This window comes from Cotesia typhae, unplaced genomic scaffold (genome assembly GCF_013202065.1).
Source record: "Cotesia typhae breed Kobodo isofemale line unplaced genomic scaffold, CoteBio_Ctyphae scaffold_13, whole genome shotgun sequence".
Taxonomy (NCBI): domain Eukaryota; kingdom Metazoa; phylum Arthropoda; class Insecta; order Hymenoptera; family Braconidae; genus Cotesia; species Cotesia typhae.
The window spans coordinates 7,246,677-7,267,924 of record NW_027423774.1 but is presented as its reverse complement, the minus strand read 5'-3'; the positions used below and the strand labels follow the sequence as shown (position 1 = coordinate 7,267,924).

Here is a 21,248-nt window from a genome sequence, read left to right as displayed (position 1 = left end):
TTCATGTCTTGAGTGAATTTCCAGATCATAATTTCCCATCCATTCAAAGATGTAATTTACTTAATTGATAGCAAACATATATAACAAAAGTTCTGTTAATATTATTGATCTCAATCCATATTTTTTTTGTCAAATAAATAATTGATGACTCAATATTTGAAATAATGAATAATTTTTAACTTCCCGCTAAGAAAATTAAAAATTTTCAAAAATCGGGAAGTTATTGGTTTCACCCCGTTTTTCTAAAATCGAGTTCTCATCAGATCTTGACGTTTGGAGGTCCTAGGAAGCTTCCCTGAATGCTTTCGCGATGATGTCCGTGTGTGTGTGTGTGTAACCCTTTTATAACTTTTGAACGGCTCGACCGATTTCATCGCGGTTGGTGCCATTCGAAAGGGCTTCGCCAAACTTAGATTTCCTGAAAATTTGAACCGATTCGGACTGATAGATTTCGAGAAAATGCAAAAAAAGTGAAAAAAAAGTTGTTCTTTTTTCATTTTTTTCAAATATCTCCGAATTGGCTGAACCGATCGACTTCAAAAATTAATCAGCTCTTAATTTTGAAAACCTCCATCGATCGCCACCAAAAACGTCAAAATCGGTTGATGCGTTCGTGAGATATCGTTGTCGAAAAAAATTGAAAAAAGTGTTTTTTTGTAATAACTTCGAAATTTTTTATCAGATCAATTTTTTTGTTTCAAATTTTTTATAGATCTTAAAAAACTACATCGATCACCACCAACCGTGTGAAAATCGGTTGATTCATTCGAAAGTTATTCTCGTTTGAAAATTCAAAAAATTGTGTTTTATTAAACTGCTATTAGAGTTTTGAGCTCGAAGAGCTCAAAATGACACAAAAATCATATTTTTGAGCTCGAGGAGCTCAAAAACGTAATGTGTTATTTTGATCGCTTAATTACAAAATGAGCGGGAAGTTGCAGGGATGGCCTTTAGGGTCAATCGTCATCCTAATTTTTTTTATTTAACACTACCTCAGATTAAAAATAATATAAATTTGCTTTCAATTGATAGTAATGAGTTAATAATATTTACTAGAATATCAGATTATTTTATCACTAGAAATTATTATATAAATCCGATAATTTAACCTACTTTTAAATCCCCGTGAAAAAATATTCTGATCAGATCTGATATGGCCTGATATGGACCGTTCATATGAGGCCTGATATGGAAATGGGCCACATCAGACTTGATATGGCCTGAGCAGGGCTGATATGGCCATATCAAGATGTAAACAAACCTGAAACATAAATAAAATTTATCATTTCTGATTTTATTTTGCTTAATATAATCATTTTGATATCATTTTAGAACATGTAAACGACACTATTTCGTAGTTGATACAAAATTCATTTTAGTTGTTAGTACAACTTTATTAAAAAACAGATACACTCTGTTATAGAGTACAAAAGACTACTCTTTTTGGAACTTATCACTTCAAAGTCGAGTATCTAGAAAAAGAATAATTCCGCGGCCATGCGCCATCTGTCGAAGACTTTTAATACTCGTTTCGACCGTGCGAAACATGTGATTGCTCCATGGTGATGCCTTTGTTACTGACTAATATGATTCATAAATATTTTATGAATTATTTAAAATTTTTTCCAAAATTTTTAAATCATTTTAAAATACATGGTTTAATAACTCCACATCAGGACATATTAAGTCTGATCAGAATATTTTTTCACGGGTCTCATTATTTAAATGTTATAGCAAACTATCGTCAGCCAAGCATAGTTAAATAGCGTGACCCAGATACACCAAGCTATGATCGGCCAAGCATCACCTTTAAGAATAACCCAGTAATGGATAATGCTCGCTCATTACTATAAATAACTGCTAATAATAATAATAATAATAATAATAATAATAATAATAATAATAATAATAATAATAATAATAATAATAAGCTTGTCGTCCTGATTGTTGGCGTCCTAGGAGGGATGAAACAGTCTTTTGTATCCTCACTTGCCAAAGTTCCAGCTTGCTCATCAAAAGCTGAGTTCTTGGCAGTTGGGATGCAGAAGGCTGTTTTACTTGGTTCTCTCCATCTCTTAAGGGAAATGACTTTGGCCTGCTGTGATCATTAACCGCCTCGTTGTGCGGAGTGGTCCAGCAGTAACGGATGGAGCTCAGGCTGGGCCCTCGGAGAATCGGACTCCGGGGATAACCCCCCTGAGCATTTAATAACAAAATAATAATAATAATAATAATTAAAAATTTTATAAGATTCACAATTTAACAAAATAAGTTATTATTTTATTTATTGTTAAAGGGTTACATGAGTTAACTTCACAAAAAAATCGTACTCGATGAAAAAAAATAGGAATTTCCCCATATCTCCGCTCCGTAGAGTAATACCAAGTAGACTACTTTTAGAAGCACCCTTCTTTTTCTGGTTCGGAGTCTCAACGTGTTGGCCATGATTCTTGACAGGTTGGATACTGTCTTGTTAGCTTTTGTGCAAGGGTCTTCGAGGTGTTCTCGGAAAGAGAGCTTCTCATCGATCACTACTCCTGAATAACGCAGTGCTCTTTTAGATGTCAATATTGTCCTGCCCATGTCGACTACGAAAGGTTTTAGTAAGCACTTTTGTCGAGTCAGGACGACGATCTCGGTTGACTGCTTGGCGAGTTTCAGGTGATGTTTCTCAAGCCAATTTTCGACAGAGGCGGAGGGGTGCCGCGAGCAGCGAGAGCTGACATCGCGGGACTCATCGACGAACGCGAGCCACCGCTACAACTTTTGTGTTTAGTTCAATTTTGTTTAGGAAGTTAATTATGTTGATTATTATTAATTATTATTATTATCATTATGATTATTATTATAAGTATTATTAGAAATGGTTTATGGAAAAAAAGGATATTAATAATCACGTCGCTCCATTAAGAATATTTATAGTAAAGATTTTTTGGATTAATTCGCCATCGCTCTGATAGATGGCGGATAATTTCGTCGTTTGTTCGCTCGTAATAAAAATCGCCGAGCTGATATAATCAAATTTGCGTAGCGATAATTTTTGTTCTTTTAAAGAACAAAAATTTACTTTATCTGAAATAAAGAATTAATTAAATAATTCGAATAAATTCGAAATATCTAATTAATTATTTTAATTTCGAAAATTATTTTTTTCTAAGTCCCGGAGAGAAATAGTATGGGAATGTTATTTTAATGAAATCTGTTTGAAACTGTGGAAATTGATGAATTACTTGTGTGAATCTGATTTTGAATTTAATTTAAATTTATAACGTTTTTGGGAATTTTTCGAAGTTCGACGGCGAGCGATAGATGGCGACAATTCGCCCAGATCTTTCGCTTGTAGTAAAAACTTTTGTCTTGATGAAGCCCAACCTTCTCTGGAGACTTCTAGCCGAGTAAATTGAGAAGAGAGTCCACTTTACCTGGTGCGGACTACCACAGGTAAGTGATCTTGTCTACCCACGAGTAAAGGCGACTCTCCATCTGGAGGCCTTCCGCCGAAGGGTGGCATCCACAGCCGAATAGGTGGGGGAGATGTGGATTATATTCGCTCTCCCCTTGGGTATCGCGAATAGAGCCTGCGGGGCGGCACTAGCCACCCGTCAAGAGATGGGCACCAGAGGGCCGACGAAGAGGTTTAGCGACGCGTTTTTGTAAGTACGACGGGGGAATGTTTTCCTTTACCGACGACGGCAAAATTAAAGTTTGCAATACCGTGTATGAGTGGGATTTTGATAATTCGCTGTTTATTGTAAAATGTATATAAGTTTATTTTGTTCAATCAGAATAAAGAGGTTCGATTTTGTATTTAATGTTTAAATTTTGAGTTTTGATTTAAATAAAATTTATCCTCGTTAGAATCCTGGACTCCGGCGAGCTAAATCGAGCGGGTGTAAAATAAGTCGAGAAGTACCTGTTACAGAGTTTTCGATGTCTAGTGTGAGGACAAGACACACCTTGCGGGCTTTGAGGCTACCAGATCATACTCCTCTCGCTGTCCCTACGACTTTCTGGATCACGCCGATTCTCGATAGTCCTTTCCGGAAGCCATGAAGCACGTTGTGGAAGTTTTAATCCAGACAAATCCTGCTCTACTTCCGCTTTTATTCGCAGTAACGTTCTTTGTGTTCACAATCCAAATTGCTGCTGTGCCAGTTTCGTCTGCGGACCATGCTCTATCTTAAAGGCTTAGATGTTGCTCACAGATAAAGCAACCGTCGATCTTTTCTTCAAAGGCTCGCTGGCGAAGTAAGTTCTGCGCCAACGCACACCTATGCAGGTTTCCTGCACGTAGAAAAAAACATAGGAATTTTTCCTATTTTTGCATAGGAAGAATTTCTATGTCACATAGGAATTTTTCCAATGTTGACTTAAGAATTTTTCCAATGTTGACATAGGAATATTTCCAATGTTAACATAGGAATTTTTCCAATGACAACATAGGAATTTTCCAATGGTAACATGGGAATTTTTCTTTATAAACATGATAGAAATATCCATGTAACATAAGAAAAATTTATTTATCACTAAAGTTATGTAACTTAATTTAATAATTACAAATTAACATAAAACTTTTCTCATTCAAGCAATGTCAGATAATTTAAAAGTAAAACAGTGATCTACAGTGATATAAAGTCGGTTTGTGATGAAAAAATTCAAGGAAATTTTTTTCGAATTTTGCTTTACATTTCAAAGAAATTGAAAATCCAGCAGATTATGGACGGTGTGGCTTAATGTATATAGAGCATTCCACGCCAAATCAACCACTTTTGACCCTGACCCCTTTTGATTGGGCTGAAAATCTTTCCTCCTTTTCTACCTTATCAAAAACGGCTCTCATAATTTTTTCAAATTTTTGTACCCAACCAAAAAAAGTTATGAATTTTTCAACGAAACCGCTTTTTTATTTCTAAATTGCCATAACTTTTTCAAAAATTGATTTATCGGGACGTTTGTTTTTTTCAAAATTTTTTTTATTAAATGTTCATTTTGGGAAAAAATAGAAAAAATATTATCTGATTAAGTGCCATTTTCGGGAATAAGATTAAGTTAAAGAACATTTTATTGCTTAGCTAAGCTAAATGTCTTAATTAGTTTAAGAATTATTGCATTTGAAACATAATCATGTATATTAGAAAATGTCTAAGTTTCATATGAAAGAAAAAAAAAGAAATTAAAAATGGTTAATCATCGAGAAATTCGGAGTTTTTTCGGAAAATCTAAAAAATAACGATGAAGATAGGTTTGAATAATTTTTTCCATTTTCACCCAAAATGAACATTAAATAAAAAAAATTTTGAAAAAAAAAATGTCCCAATAAGTCAATTTTTGAAAAAGTTATGGCAATTTAAAAATAAAAAAGTGGTTTTGTTAAAAAATTTATAGCTTTTTTTGGTTGGGTAAAGGGGTTAGGATCAAAAGTGGTCGATTTTGCGTGGAATGCTCCATATACATTAGGGTGATTCAAAAAAAAAGAATATTTTTTTTTTCGTTTGGTACTCTGAAAAATAGGTTCCTAGACACCTCTAAGAAAGCCTCTCCAAGCATGAGTTCTTAATTGTAACGAGAAGGTCCTCCTTCTTACAGTTTTCTATTTTTTCTTATTATCAGATAGAAAAATTTATATCTCGCTTCCAACTACTTGAAAAAATATCTTGTTCCTTAGATTTTGTAGGAAATTGAATGCTCTACAAAAAGGTCTCTTACGATTTTTTCGTAAACCCAACCGTTTAAAAGATATTAACGGTTAAAGTTTGATTATTTTTGGGAAAATTTTTTATTTCTTATGAATTTTATAACTCAATGAAAAAAATCATTATGAATGATGAAACTCATAGTTTTGTAGGAAATTTACTGCTCTATAAAAATGGTCTCTTATGATTTTTCGATCAAGTTGAGCGTTTACGAGATATTCATCGTCAAACATCAATGCATATCAATTTTTCTAGTTTTTGATCAATAATTCGAAAAATTTCAATTTATTCTGTGAGTTTCAAGGAAATTTAGACAAATTTGAGTTTTTATTATAAAAGCAACTCCTATAGATGTTTTCTGTTCAAAAATTCATTTGAAAGTTTTTATTCTAATAATATTTTTTTAATTTTATCTTTAATAATTTAAAATCTTAATCGCGTTGTCATTTATTATTATGAAATTTGTTCAGTGCGTATTTTTAAATTGTTTTTCACAAAATATACATAAAATTTTCGTTCGAGGGGATTTTTGTTTTGAATTCCATTTCTTCTTCTGTTTGTCTTCTGAAACTAACGCCATCTATGTTTTTTACTCTCAACTATCTTCAGTATCTACCCATTTAATACCGTATTTTCAGTGTTCCTAAAACTGATCATCTTGAATACGTAATAAAATAATTCATTTTAAATAAGTCTTATAATCATCACATAAATTTATTTATCATCAATTAACCTACAATGAATAAAGAAATACGTTTTATCGGAATACCTCTACAAAGAATTTCGGAACGTAAGTTACCAAAAGTGAAAGAGGTTATGCGTGTGTTTTTCTACCAACTTAAAATTTTAAAGTATTCAATCAAACAAAGTGCTAAAAATTCAGTTGACCAAGTTATTGAACTGTGGAGAAAAAATCAGATTCCAACTAGTGGAGCTCCTAATGCAGTCAAAAAATTTCTTCGCTATCACAGTCAATGGTTAAAATTACAAAAAAATTTCGATAAAAAGAATTCAGCGCAAAACCAAAAGGAAATGAAATTTCAGACTGATCTTGAACAATTATTCGACATTGTGAGCGAAAAATCCTTAAAAGTGCTTGATGATAATATTAGAAAGTTGTATTTGGATCAAAAATTCGGTACCCATAAAGAGATTCTTTCTAATAATGTACCTGTATCAAACTTAACCACAACTATGATGGGAATAGATGAGAGTAGTAAGTATCTGAGATATTTAATTATTATAAAGTCAGGTAGTAGTGTAACTTTTCATAGATGACTAGATGACATTTGACTAGACAATTTTTGGAGTCCTTTCTTAATTATTTGTCATCAAAATGAATAAATTCTATACATTTTCTTCGTTTAATTTATAAAACAGATCTTATTCCAGACTTAGATCAACCGTCTACCAGTCGTGCGATTGTTCCAAGTGAAAAATCAGAGTCGTTCTCTACGTATACATTAAGTGGAGTTACAAATTTTGGATCTGATTCAGAGTATGAACCTCCAATTCCGACAAAACGAGCAAAACTTGATGTCTTAACTCCTGAAGTCATTTTTGGACTCGACCGAGCTAATGTCAGCAGTAGAAATGCGATGTTTATTATTGCTCCGGTTTTACTAGCAGTAGGTATTAAAATTGAAGATACAACGCTCAGTTATAGTTCAATTCAACGAGCTCGTATGCTTCAAAGAGAAGACATTGCTAAAGGACTTAATGACAACTTTAAGACACACGATAAATACGTTGTGCATTGGGACGGAAAAATGCTGAATGACCTTGTTGGATCAAAATCTGTGGAACGGCTACCAGTTATTTTAACTGTATTTGGTACCGAACAATTACTTGGGGTTCCAAAAATGAATTCTGGGACGGCAGACAATCAAACATCAGCCATTTTATCGACATTGAGTGAATGGGGTATTACTAATTATGTTAAGGCGATGTGTTTTGACACGACGGCAGTTAATACAGGTAACTTATCAATGATAATTTAATCTAAAAAATATTTAATTATTAACGTTCTAGTTTAATTTTTATTGCTTACTGAATTTCACTTTTGAAATTATTGAGAATTATTTACTCATTTGGATTTTAAATATAATCTACAATTTGTTGAAAATATTAAATTTAACGATAGTTATCTATTTTCTTTATACAGGAATTTATAACGGTACATGTAAGGCAATTGAAAAGACTTTGGGAAGAGAGTTAATCTGGTTACCATGTCGTCACCACATTTTTGAGATCATATTGAGAAGTGCATTTGAAGTATATTGGCCTGTGTCATCTGGGCCAAACGTACCAATGTTCGGAAGATTTAAAAAATCATGGGATGAAATAAATAAAACTAATTATAAATCTGGAATTGAAGATACTGTTGTTGCTGATATCATTTTGGATAAAAAAATGAAATATCTAGTTTAATTGCACAATCCTTACAGGTATGATTTAACTGCGATTTTAAGAAAAAAATTTTCTTGTTTCTGACAAATTTTTAATTGTTTTTGATAGTTACTACAACCCCGAGATGACTATAAAGAATTGTTGGAATTGTCGTTGATTTTCCTTGGAGAAATGCCTCAAGAAGAAATTTTTTCAAACGTCCTGGTGCAATTCATCATGCTAGGTGGATGGCGAAGGCAATTTACAGTTTAAAAATGTTTCTATTCAGAAATGAATTTAAACTTTCTAATAAAGAATTGGACGGTCTTCGGCAAATTTGTATATTTATAGTTACACTGTATTTAAAAGCTTGGTTTTCATCAACTTCTGCAACAACTGCTGCTAATCATGACTTGCAGTTTTTGAAAAATTTATTCGAGTACAAAAATATCAATTCATTGATTTCTTCAGCAACTTGTGAAAAAATGATTTTGCATTTATGGTATTTAAGTGATGAACTTGCCATTTTATCATTATTTGACGATACCGTTTCATTGGAAGTAAAAAAATATTTTTGGAGCTGTTAATACTCGTAACGGTACAGATTCTAAAGCTAAAAAATTTATAATTGATAAAAACGATTTGAATTCATTAACGCAAAAAGTCTGAGTGACTTTGTTTCTAAAAAGTCTTTAAATCTCTTTAAAATCTTTGATTTACCATATGACTTCCTTGATAAAGATATTGAATCGTGGCCTACTAATGACAGTTACATTGAAAATAAAGAATACTTTAACCAATTGAAAGTTGTTAATGATTCAGCAGAACGAGCTGTTGCATTAGTTAGTGAGTATAATCAATGCTTGACAAAAATGAAGAGCAATTCCAATACTTATTGCAAATTATCAAAGAACATCGAAAAAACTACCCAAACTGCAATAGAGGAAATTATTTACAGTAAAAGTGTACCGTTATGTTGAAAATATTGAAAATTATATGGCAGTTGATAATTAAATAAATAAATTCTTCGATAAAAAGTAAAACACATGTGAAACACACTAAATTGAATTATATATTTAAAAAAATGCACTAATTTTTTGTTTTAATGTAATCAAACATGTCCAAGACTAAAAAAACTAATTAAAAAAATAGTTCATAACATATTTCTATTCATAGAAACTCAAATTTGTCTAAATTTCCTTGAAACTCACAGAATAAATTGAAATTTTTCGAATTATTGATCAAAAACTAGAAAAATTGATATGCATTGATGTTTGACGATGAATTTCTCGTAAACGCTCAACTTGATCGAAAAATCATAAGAGACCATTTTTATAGAGCAGTAAATTTCCTACAAAACTATGAGTTGCATCATTCATAATGATTTTTTTTCATTGAGTTATAAAATTCATAAGAAATAAAAAATTTTCCCAAAAATAATCAAACTTTAACCGTTAATATCTTTTAAACGGTTGGGTTTACGAAAAAATCGTAAGAGACCTTTTTTGTAGAGCATTCAATTTCCTACAAAATCTAAGGAACAAGATATTTTTTCAAGTAGTTGGAAGCGAGATATAAATTTTTCTATCTGATAATAAGAAAAAATAGAAAACTGTAAGAAGGAGGACCTTCTCGTTACAATTAAGAACTCATGCTTGGAGAGGCTTTCTTAGAGGTAAATAATAAAATATTCTTTTTTTTTGAATCACCCTAATATACATTAAGCCACACCGTCCATAATCTGCTGGATTTTTAATTTCTTTGAAACGTAAAGCAAAATTCGAAAAAAATTTCCTTGAATTTTTTCATAACAAACCGACTGTATGTTACATTTGTGCGGAATGTCTTATAAGCCCCGGAGCCAGAAATATGACATAAACCATCTTGGTCATCTTTGTCCGGAGTACAGAGGAAGCATTTTAGCTTTTCCGTGCAGTTTACGGACTTCCCATACAGGAAACCCCTAAAGTTAATAAAGGGGTCAGGCTTGAGCCAGTACTGAGAAACCTAGCTTCGGCGTACCTGTATTGGCCCATGCCTGGGTCAGGCTGCTTAAACCAGCCTCGGCCATGCTAACGATTATCCAAGTTTGGGCCAAGGCTGTTTAACCCAGCCTCGGCCATGCCATTGATTACCCAAGCTTGGGGCAAGACTGGCTAACGTAGCCTTGGTCATTCATTGGTGACCCAAGCTTGGGCCAAGACTGGGCAACCAAGCCTTGGCCGGCCCAATGATTACCCGAGCCTGAGTCAGAATTAGATCTCCCAGCCACGGCCATTCAATAGCGGCCCAGACTTGGGCCAGGACTGGGTAACCTAGCCTTGGCCATTCAATGGGAAATCCAAAGTTAATTAATCATTAAATAATAGAATTTTTAACAGTAAATATTTATTGTTCAACGAATATTTGTTAGCAAATGCTAAAATTTAAAATTTATTATTTAAGCAAAACAATTGCATACCGTCAAAATTTATACAATCTTTAGAAAATTAAAATATAAAATTTACAGTTGAATTCTTAATATTGATAATTTTAAACATTAAAATTTATAATAAGATATTAAAAATATACAGAACGATGTACGAAATCTAAAGTAATAAAAGAACGTGACTCTCGCATTTTTTTAATAACTGATAAACATTTTTTTATTGCTTATGTTTTATGTTTTAAGAAATCTCAAAAAAACTACGGAAAAGATTTTTCCAAAATTGGTTTTTTTGGAATAACTTTTCAACAGCTTTACCGATCCACTCTAAAAACTGATCAGCTCTCAATATCGAAAAACCACGTCAATCGCCACCAAGCCGGTCAAAATCGATTGATTCATTCGTGAGTTATCGGTGACGAAAAAAATCGAAAAAAAAGTGTTCTTTGAATTGTACTGAAATTTAATGTCTGATCGATTTGTGTTTAAAAGTATATCATAGAATCTAAAAAAATGCGTCGAATGCCGTCAACCGAGTGAAAATCGATTCATTCATTCAAAAAATTGCGGTTTTAAATTAAAAAAAATAGTGCTTTATTAAACTTCTATCACGGTTTTTAGCTCGGAGAGTTCAAAATTACACGAAAATCATATTTTTAAGATTGAAGAACTCAAAAAGGTAATAAGTGCAATTTTGAGCGCTTTAGTATGAAATTAGTGGGAAGTTGCAGGGATCGCTTTTCGAGTCAACTGTTTTCCTAATTTTTTTTTTTTTTATTTCAATCAGATAATTAATGGAAGGTATGCCATTGTAAATATGAATGTAGGGGTGAGACTCGCATTTTTGGATTTTAAAAATCTTTACAATTCTCCGCATTTTTAATAGAGTTCAAAGTAAAAAATGCTAATAGTTTCACTCTGAATTGTTCAAATATTTTTAAATTTCAAGGTTACCAGATGATAAAGGTAAAATTTCTAAAGAAATCTACTTAAAATGTGTCATACAATGGTAAAACTGAATCCTGCGCTATTGAGCAGTTACTGTCGGTAACTGACATTTTTTTGTTTTTTTATCTCTACCATTCACATCCACTTATGAATTGACGTCACAACTCTGCAGTTATCAATCCTTGGATTTTCATGTAAATTTGTAATTGCTATTCTAGATACAATCTATTTCTCACCTTATCTTAAATCGATAACATCATAATCGTCATCGCTGTATTTCGGAAACAATACAATTATAGACTTGAAAATCAAACGTTGTGATCCCAGGGTGATAAAAAGAATTTACAATAAGAAATTTTGTAGAAAAATTATCAAAATCGTGTGTTGAGTGGGTGAAAATCCACAGATTCGGTAGAATCTGGCGCCAAGTTCCGTTCAAAAATTCCGTTGTAAACGGAGCGCCAGACTACCGACTGTGTTTACTGTAAGCATCACGTTTTTTAGAGGTTGCAAATTTATTTTTAATTCTGCGGTCCTTTTTTTCCTTAAATTTGTATTATAACGGTAGTTCATACCTTATTTTCCTGATATTAATTGATTATATGCAATTATAACAATTAATCTGCTTAATATTATTAATTTTAATCAGCACAAACTATAGCAACGCAAAAATTTCGATCCTGACTTTTTTTCAATGGGCAAAGTGATCTGCCACAGACTAAATAATTCGAGAAAGCATAGTAATCCTTCGATAGATGGGAAACTACAGTTAAAAAAAGATATTTCGCAGCTTGGATCTACACTCGCCAGGATGCACTGAAATTCTTTCTACATATACTGTAGCTTTAAGTAAACTCCAATCCTGAAGGGACTCACACACATATGTTCTAATTAACTACGGTGATTCGCTTACAATTACCTTCTTATTTAATTGCTTTGATTTACTTTAAACTTTTAGCGAGAAAGTATTAATAAATTCAAATTGAATGTGCCTAAAGGTACGGCAAATGAACGATACGGCTCCGGATGTGTACGGAGCAATATAAATTCCCGGAAAATTCAAATTTTACTCGAAAAACTTCGCATGTATACGGAGCCGTATAATAATAATAATAATAATAATAATAATAATAATAATAATAATAATAATAATAATAATAATAATAATATTCTTCACGACCGTTTGGTCCTGGGTTTAACTCACGAAGTTGTCAATTTCACTGCAGACGAGGATGACTTTCTTATGCAAATTGTACATAAACATGAAAATGCGCATAAGGGGTCATTCTTGTATAAGGCAGCAATATATGCGGCAAGAACCCTTGGTCTTGGAGAAATAAACGCTCTTATGGAACTCCGAAAGGAGGAATTTAAGAGCGTCATCAGGAACGCCGAGGAAAAACTACTCCTTGGCGAACTGATGGACAAGTCCATGCACAGCGTGTTCTTTAAACACGTGCGTGATCATGGCTTGTCCATCCAGCTGACGTTTTCCTTCTTAAAGTCAGCGGGCCTGATGTCCGAGACTGAAGGGTTCATATTTGCCTGCCAAGATGGTGTCATTAACACTCTTGAGTACCGTAGCAAGGTGCTCCAGGTGCAGCTTCCGGACACGTCCTGTAGGAGGTGTAGACAACATCCGGAGACGCTTATGCACCTTTTGTCGGCATGTCCAGTGCTGGCGAGAGGTGCATATATCCAGCGTCACAATGCTGCCCTGAGAGTACTGTACTACTATCTTCGTCATTGCTACGGTATTGACGTGACACCAGTGCTGCCTTATTTGCCAGGAGATATTCCCCAGGTTATTGAGAATGACAGTTGCAAAATTTATTGGAACATGCCATTTGCAACAACCCGGCGGATAGATCACAACAAACCTGATATTGTGCTCTTCGACAAGGCCACTCGTGACATTTATGTCATTGAGTTCTCGGCCCCGGCTGAATACAACATCTCAGCCAAAGAAGAGCACAAAAGACAAATATATCAGGATCTCCCGTTTGAAATTGGCAAACTTTACCCAGGTTACCGTGTCAAGCTTGTCGTCCTGATTGTTGGCGTCCTAGGAAGGATGAAACAGTCTTTTGTATCCTCACTTGCCAAAGTTCCAGCTTGCTCATCAAAAGCTGAGTTCTTGGCAGTTAGGATGCAGAAGGCTGTTTTACTTGGTTCTCTCCGTCTCTTAAGGGAAATGACTTTGGCCTGCTGTGATCACTAACCGCCTTGTTGTGCAGAGTGGTCCAGCAGTAACGGATGGAGCTCAGGCTGGGCCCTCGGAGAATCGGACTCCGGGGATAACCCCCCTGAGCATTTAATAGCAAAATAATAATAATAATAATAATAATAATAATAATAATAATAATAATAATAATAATAATAATAATAGTAACGATAATACTGAAAATAATAATAATGGTAATACTAAATTAATGACAAAAATAATAGGAATAAAAATATTTATCTCTATTCTTATCATGATTGTTATTAAATCATTAATCATTGAATTATTAAATTCAAATTTATAATTTTCTTAATTATAAAAAATTTCAAAGTTATTTAATTTTCTTTTAAAATTTATCTGAAATGGAAAGCTTCTAATTGATAATTTAGTTCATCAATATAAACTATTCTTCATTTCATACTTATATTTTTTCGTGAAATAAGTTTATATTTTATTTTGAATGATAAGTATTCTTCTTATCACAGAAATAAAAAATGAAAAATAAAAAATTATCTTTTTATTACAAAAATATAAAAATTAAAAAATTAAATTCATCTTTTCATTTTTCAATAGCAAATGTGCTAGGGAGAAATTTTTTTATGAAAAAATGATTTATTTTTATAAATCAGAATTATTTCGATTCAGACAACGTTGAATATAACTGTTTAAATTAAATTTTTTTATTCAAAAATCTCTGCATAGAAACACTTCTTAACTAAAAATCTAATTTCCAATGTTTCATATTTTTAGACTATACTTAAAAATCAGTGTGATATTTTTAGTCGCTTTCAGATGTCACTACCTACGTTGTCATCCACAGATTCGGTAGAATCTGGCGCCAAGTTCCGTTCAAAAATTCCGTTGTAAACGGAGCGCCAGACTACCGACTGTGTTTACTGTAAGCAGAATGGGATTTCGAGGTTGCAAAATTTTATTTAATTATATGGTACTCCTTTTTCCAAAATGATATATCATAAAAGTAAGTCATACTCTATTTTACTGATATTAATTAATTATAATCAATTATAACATTTAATTCACTTAAAATTATTAAATTTTATCAGCACAAACTATAGTAAGCCCAGAAATTTCGATCCTGACTTTTTTTTCATGGAGAAAAGTCACCGCCACAGACTAGATAAAATAAAAATGTGTAGTAATCCTACTATAGATACGCAACTACACTGAAAAAAATTAATTCACAGCTTGCATCTACAACCACCAGAGTACACTGGAATTATTTCTACATAAACTGTAGATTCAACGGGATAGCTCACTGAAGTTAGAACCCCAAATTTTTTTCTTTTAATTTTTGATTTTTTTTTCTATCACGTTTTCAGCTTTTCGTTTGTTCTTTATTATTCACTCTCAACATTTGATCGTTCTCCATTTATTTATTTTAAAAAGAATTTATTAATAATGTACCTTTAAATTAGCCCCCCTGTCGCATTTTTTAATATTTTGGTAGAAATTTGGGTCATTAAGCCTCTATTTTTGATTGTTCATGTATATTTAACATTTGTTCCTACTTCACATTTTTTATTTGTTGTTTAATTAACATTTTTAATTAGCTGTATGTATGCATTCTAAATATTTGCACTGCGCATGCGTCAACTTTACGTATATAGACTTTTAGCGCGGTCTTTTGAAAATTATAGTGACAAGCACATCTCATGTGTAAAAAATTAAAAAATTTACGAGTGTAATTTTTTAGGAATTACTATTTAATTAATTCAAATAATAAAAAAAAAATTGTTAGACGTCAGCCAATATCAATGTCATTAAGTAAATAAATAAATAACTAATAAATATTCATTTCATTCTAAACTTTTTAAAAATATCGCGACAGAATTATTAATCAATACATGTACATTTTTTTTTTTTATTTTCATCAATTCTATTTTCATGAATACTACGAACTATTAAAAAAAAAAAAAAAAAAAAAATCCATAACAATTAACAAAAATTTCAATACTTTATTAAAATAAAACTTATTATAAAATTATTAAAAACTACACGTTGCCCTTTTATCCTGTGACCTCTATAATTGAAATTACAAGAAAAATACATTTACTCTAATCACTGTGCTGGTCAATATAATTTTCAAAAGTCCGCGCTGAAAGTCTAAACGTAAAGTTGACGCATGCGCAGTGCAAATATTTAGAATACAAATAATCAGCTTATTAAAAATGTTAATTAAACAAGAAATAAACAATTTGAAGTTGGAACAAAGGTTTTTTGTACATGAACAATCATAATCAGAGGTTATTCCCATTGGATAGTGTACCATTCTATGATTTTGTGGTCGTTGCCGATAGGTTGCATTGTTATCCAATCAAGTGGATTTCAAATAATTGTAATCTTTAGGTGAAAAGTCTTACAATTATGCGCATGGTGTATTGTGTCATTTACTTACAACAATGTCATAATAACAATAACACTAATAATAAAAATTATGAGACTGAAATTAATAATATCGGTAATACCAAATTGAGGTTAAAAATATCATTATCATTATTATTATTGAATGAATTATTGTTATAATTAAATTAATGTGTATTAGAGTATTAAATTCAAATCAACAACTTTTTTAATTCAACAAAATGTTAAAATTTTTACTGTATATAAATAAAAATGTAAAATCCCTATTAATAAGATAGTTAATCGCTTTTTACCGCGAAGTTTACGCGGATCAGTCACGTTAAGTTTTTTAATACTACTAGCTACTATGAGAGAAACAGAATTTCAATATTTTTATTAGGATTTGATTATCAAAATTAACGAATAAACAACCTATCATATTAGAATAGCTTTGCCTGCATTAATTTATTCATTTATGAATTTTCAATTTTGCGCGGGAAAAATTTAATTTTGAAATTAAGAATGTTAAAATACTTTATAAATACAAAATTTCTAGAACAAACTATCAAACAACTTCATATGTGGATGGTTTTCAAACCTATTCTTTCTATTGAATTTCATTTATTAACTAGACTAAATACACAACAGGCTAAAGATTGTTTGAGTTTTACTTTCTTCCTTCAGGCCAGCAGTTCAAGATTTAGGAAATTCTCATTGGATAGTGTACACATTCTACGACTTTGTAGTCGTTGCCTGTAGGTGGCATTGTTATTCAATCGAGTGGATTTCAAATAATTGTAATTTTTAGGCCATAGGTATTACAATTATGCGTATGATGCATTGTCCTCTTTATTGACAATAATGTCATTATAACAATAACAATAATAATCATTGTAAAAATGAAATTTATTATATCGGTAATGATAAATTGATGTTAAAAGTATTATTATCATTGTTTATCATTACCAAAATAATTATTGTTATTGTTAAATTAATGTGTAGTAGAGCATTAAATCTAGATTAACAACTTTTTTAATTCAAAAACATGTTAAACTTTAACTATATATACATAAAAAATTTAAAATCCCCATTGATAAGCTAGTTAATTGATTGAAACCGAAGAGTTTACACGGGTCAGTCACGTTAAGTTTTTTAATGCTACTAGCTACTATGAGAAAAACAGAATTTTAATTTTTTTGTTAGGGTTTGATTTTCAAAATTAACGAATAAATAACCTTTTATATGATAATAGCTTTACCTGCATTAATTAATTTATTTTCATATTTCTAATTTTGCGCGGGAAAAGTTCAATTTTAAAATTAAGAGGCGAGCAAAAAATTACACTTAACAAAAAGATATGAAATCCGAACAAAAACAGTTTCACTGTTAAAAATTGCGCCAAGTCCACGTTCATAAAACTCATCTCAATAACATCTGCACTTTGCAAAAAAAATAAGACTCGTTACAATAATTTTTATTCTATACAAAAAAAAGTTAAATACAAAAAAATACCAAGAAACGTCATAATGTTGAAAAAAATTTGTTGAAAATTTAAAAATTAAGAAAAAATTTTTTTATCGTACTTGGCGCGCGTCATTGAGTACCCCAAATTTTTTCGGACGAATTTCAAACCGAGAAAAAACGATTTCGCTTGAATTTATGTAATGTAAATATGTATAATTATATATATATATATATATATATATATATATATATATATATATATATATATATATATATATATATATATATATATATATACTAGCTGTTGCCCGCCCGCTCCGCTGGGCACTTTATAGAATTGTAGTTTTAGATCTAGACTTGAAATTCAATTGGAGTATTATTTTGACTTGCACAGGTTCCATATTCCATCGAATCGGAAGTAGAATTTATTGAAATCCATATTGAGATGATCTCTGCATGACAAATAAAAGATCCGTACCAAATTTACAGCTTTTTGAAGCTATATTTTAAAAATTATGATTTTTATTGTTAACACCCACCCCCGCGATCTTTATTGGAGGTGATTCGATGTAAAATCCATTCTTAGATCATTTTTGTATCACATGTAGACGACTTCTATTAAATTTTGAGTCTATAGAAGCTATAGCTTGGAAATTAAAAATTTTCATTGTTAATACCTACCCCCGCAACCCTCTGTGGGGTGAGATATCGTAAAATTCATTGATAGATTATTTCTACATCTCTTACAGAAGATTCCTACCAAGTTTGAAGTCGATAGGAGCTATAGTTTAAAAACGGGAATTTTTCGTTGTTAACGCCCCCGCTGACCCCCTTGTGGGTGGAATCTCATAAAATCCGTTCTTAGCTGACCTCTACTCCGTGAAAGGAATATTCCTGCTAAATTTCAAGTCTCTAGGTCGTATAGTTCCAGAGATATCGTGATGAGTGACTATATCTATAGAAAGTCTCCTATATATATATATATATATATATATATATATATATATATATATATATATATATATATATATATATATATATTACGGTATTAATTATTTATCAATGACAAACAAAATTTATTTAATTTTTTGTATGTATAAATATTTTGCGGCTGTGGACCGACATGTGCTTTATTGTACCGTATCTACCCTGTGTCCCATTACACGGCGGAACACAGTGACATGAGGAAACCACAGAGAAAACTCACTCCAGTACAATCGGTGATAGGCAAATTTTCATTAATCACTAAAATTCTGGATTGTAGTGATCAATGAGCCTTTAACTTATACCTAACAACAATGATGTTCATGCAGGCCAATCGTATTCTTAAGAAGATCACCCATCAAAGTACTAACCACTCTAAAAGCTGCATAGATTGGGTGATCAACTGAATCATACGCCAGCTGCATAGCTATCACTGCTGCACTTATATTAAATAATCTTATTACAATTATAATAATAAACATTAATATTTTTTTAAAAATAGAGAAGGTAGCTTGAAAATGAACCGAAATTTAGAGCTAAATGTACGACAATGTAAATCAATAATATTATTTTCTGGACATTTTCTAACTTCCTTCTTTATTTTTTTAATCGTTTTTCTTCCTTTATTTTTTCAATCTTCTCCTTTTTTCCCTTGTTCCTCCGTTCTTCTCCTTATCCACTTCTTCACCTACTCTTCCTTCTATGACTTCTTCGTCTTCTATCTCAGTTGATTCCGTCGCGATGTTTTTTTCATCTGATGGGGTTGTATTAAAATTAAATTTATTTATTATGTTTTATATAAATATCTCAATTAACAAATAGAAAATTACTTTTTAATTTCCACTCCTGCTGTTGTTTAGCCTGTTTAACCAAACGCATCATTCGTTCTTGTTCTTTTCTCTCAAAGTAAGTTCGTATTTCTTGAAAGTATAATAAAGCGTTGTAAATTCCGTCAATTAACGATTTCTAGATAAATTCAAATAATTTTTATTACATTTATAATTAACTCTTGACCTTTATCATCACTTTATTTTATTTTTTATGCACATTTACCTCTCTAATCTCTGCAAAGGAAAATTCACTTATATTATCGTATTCTTCAAAGCAACCAATCCCTTCATGGAATCTTCTGTCACATAAAGTGATTCGGACTGTTGTGAAACATCCAATATAAGACTTTCTTGATTCTTTTGATAGTTAATGTCGAATTATTAATAAAAATTTGTAATTTACAATTTAATTATATATCAATATATTTTACAAATCATTACTTACCTAAAGTTTGAGCTTTTATCTCATGAGACCAGTTTTTAGAACCAAACACATAGTCAGCACACAAACATAAACTTTCAATACTTTCTCTGTCGGACATTTTTATTTCACTTCTCAACCGCCTATGAACTGACGTTTTATCATAAGATTAATTAGGTTATATAAAACAAATGAAATTAATTAAATAAAAAAAAAAAACAATTAACTTTAACCTTTATTTCTATTTAAACAGTAAAAAAATAATCATTTGGAGTCTGTAGAAGTTACAGTTTGGAAATAGAAATTTCACATTTTAACACCCACCACCGGAAACTTTTTCAGCGGTGAGTTGTTGTAAAATCTGCTCTTAGATTATTTCTGCATCACATATAGATGACTCTAGCTAAATTTGGAGTCTGTAGGAGTTATGGCTTAAAAAATAAAAATTTTCATTGTTAAACCACTCCCGCAACCCCCTGTGGGGTGAGCTACCGTAAAATTCGTTCATAGACTATTTCTACATCTCTTACAGAAGATTCCTACCAAATTTGGAATTTATAGGAGCTATAGTTTAAAAACGGGAATTGTTCATTGATAACGCCCCCGCAATCCCCTTTGGGGGATGAATTTCTTAAAATCCGTTTTTAGTTGACCTCTACATAACGAAAGTAATATTCCTACCAAGTTTCACATTTCTAAGTCCTATAGTTCCCGAGATTTCGTGATGAGTAACTATAGAAATTGGAATACTTCGATTATCATCGAAATTTTTAACGTTTTAGCAGACTTTTTTTAAATTTTCTTACTTATAAACATTCTCCTGACAATTCTGAAGACAACAAAAAAAAATTAACCCAATCGGTCCAGCCGTTCTCAAGTGATACTCGATCATAGATACGGCATTTTATTTTTATCAAAAAATGAGAGTGGGTGTGCAGGGGTGCGTGGGAGTTGGTGGGTGGATGCGTGAAAGTTTGTAAGTAGATTCTTAGCTGAATATAAAAGAACATTATTCGTTTAGTAAACTCCGTTGAAATCCATGAAAACAAAAGAATCAAGAGAAAACGCTTGTCTTTTGTTTTTATTAGCGGGATAAATGTTCATAAAAGTAAAACAGCAATAAAAAAATGAAGGAACGTTAGAATTCTAAAAATAAATAGCCATAAACCATCTAGGAAAAATTTCGCATCGAATGGTGGTAGTTTCATGTCGATACGATCAGTGGTTTAGGCGTGATTGAGCCTCAAACGAAGACCATTTTCATTATATATGTGTGTATATATATATATATATATATATATATATATATATATATATATATATATATATATATATATATATATTATATCTTATCAACTCTAATTATATAATATATGATTTCATACATTGTTATGTTTATAGATTCACATCAGTGAAGTATACTCAACGAATTAAAAACTCTGCTTACTGGATTAATATCAGTTTCAGTGAAAAAATCCGTTTCGAAAATTTTTTTCAGATTTTTAGTGAA

At 31.4% G+C, this 21,248-nt stretch overlaps 1 protein-coding gene across 1 annotated transcript; it reads left to right on the top strand.

Moving 5' to 3' along the window:
- The first annotated feature begins 6,125 nt into the window (after positions 1-6,125).
- Positions 6,126-8,123, top strand: LOC141535371 (uncharacterized). Its single transcript, XM_074255267.1, has 3 exons — positions 6,126-6,909; positions 7,074-7,670; positions 7,858-8,123. The coding sequence occupies exons 1-3, from the start codon at positions 6,432-6,434 to the stop codon at positions 8,121-8,123; spliced, it is 1,341 nt and encodes a 446-aa protein (XP_074111368.1). The 5' UTR covers positions 6,126-6,431.
- Positions 8,124-21,248: the final 13,125 nt, after the last annotated feature.

Bases quoted from the DNA above. Each gene is read 5' to 3' on its own strand.
- LOC141535371 (XM_074255267.1), top strand. From the start codon at position 6,432: ATGAATAAAGAAATACGTTTTATCGGAATACCTCTACAAAGAATTTCG. The intron at 6,910-7,073 runs GTAAGTATCTGA...TTTATAAAACAG, and splicing joins GATGGGAATAGATGAGAGTA to ATCTTATTCCAGACTTAGAT. The intron at 7,671-7,857 runs GTAACTTATCAA...TTCTTTATACAG, and splicing joins CACGACGGCAGTTAATACAG to GAATTTATAACGGTACATGT.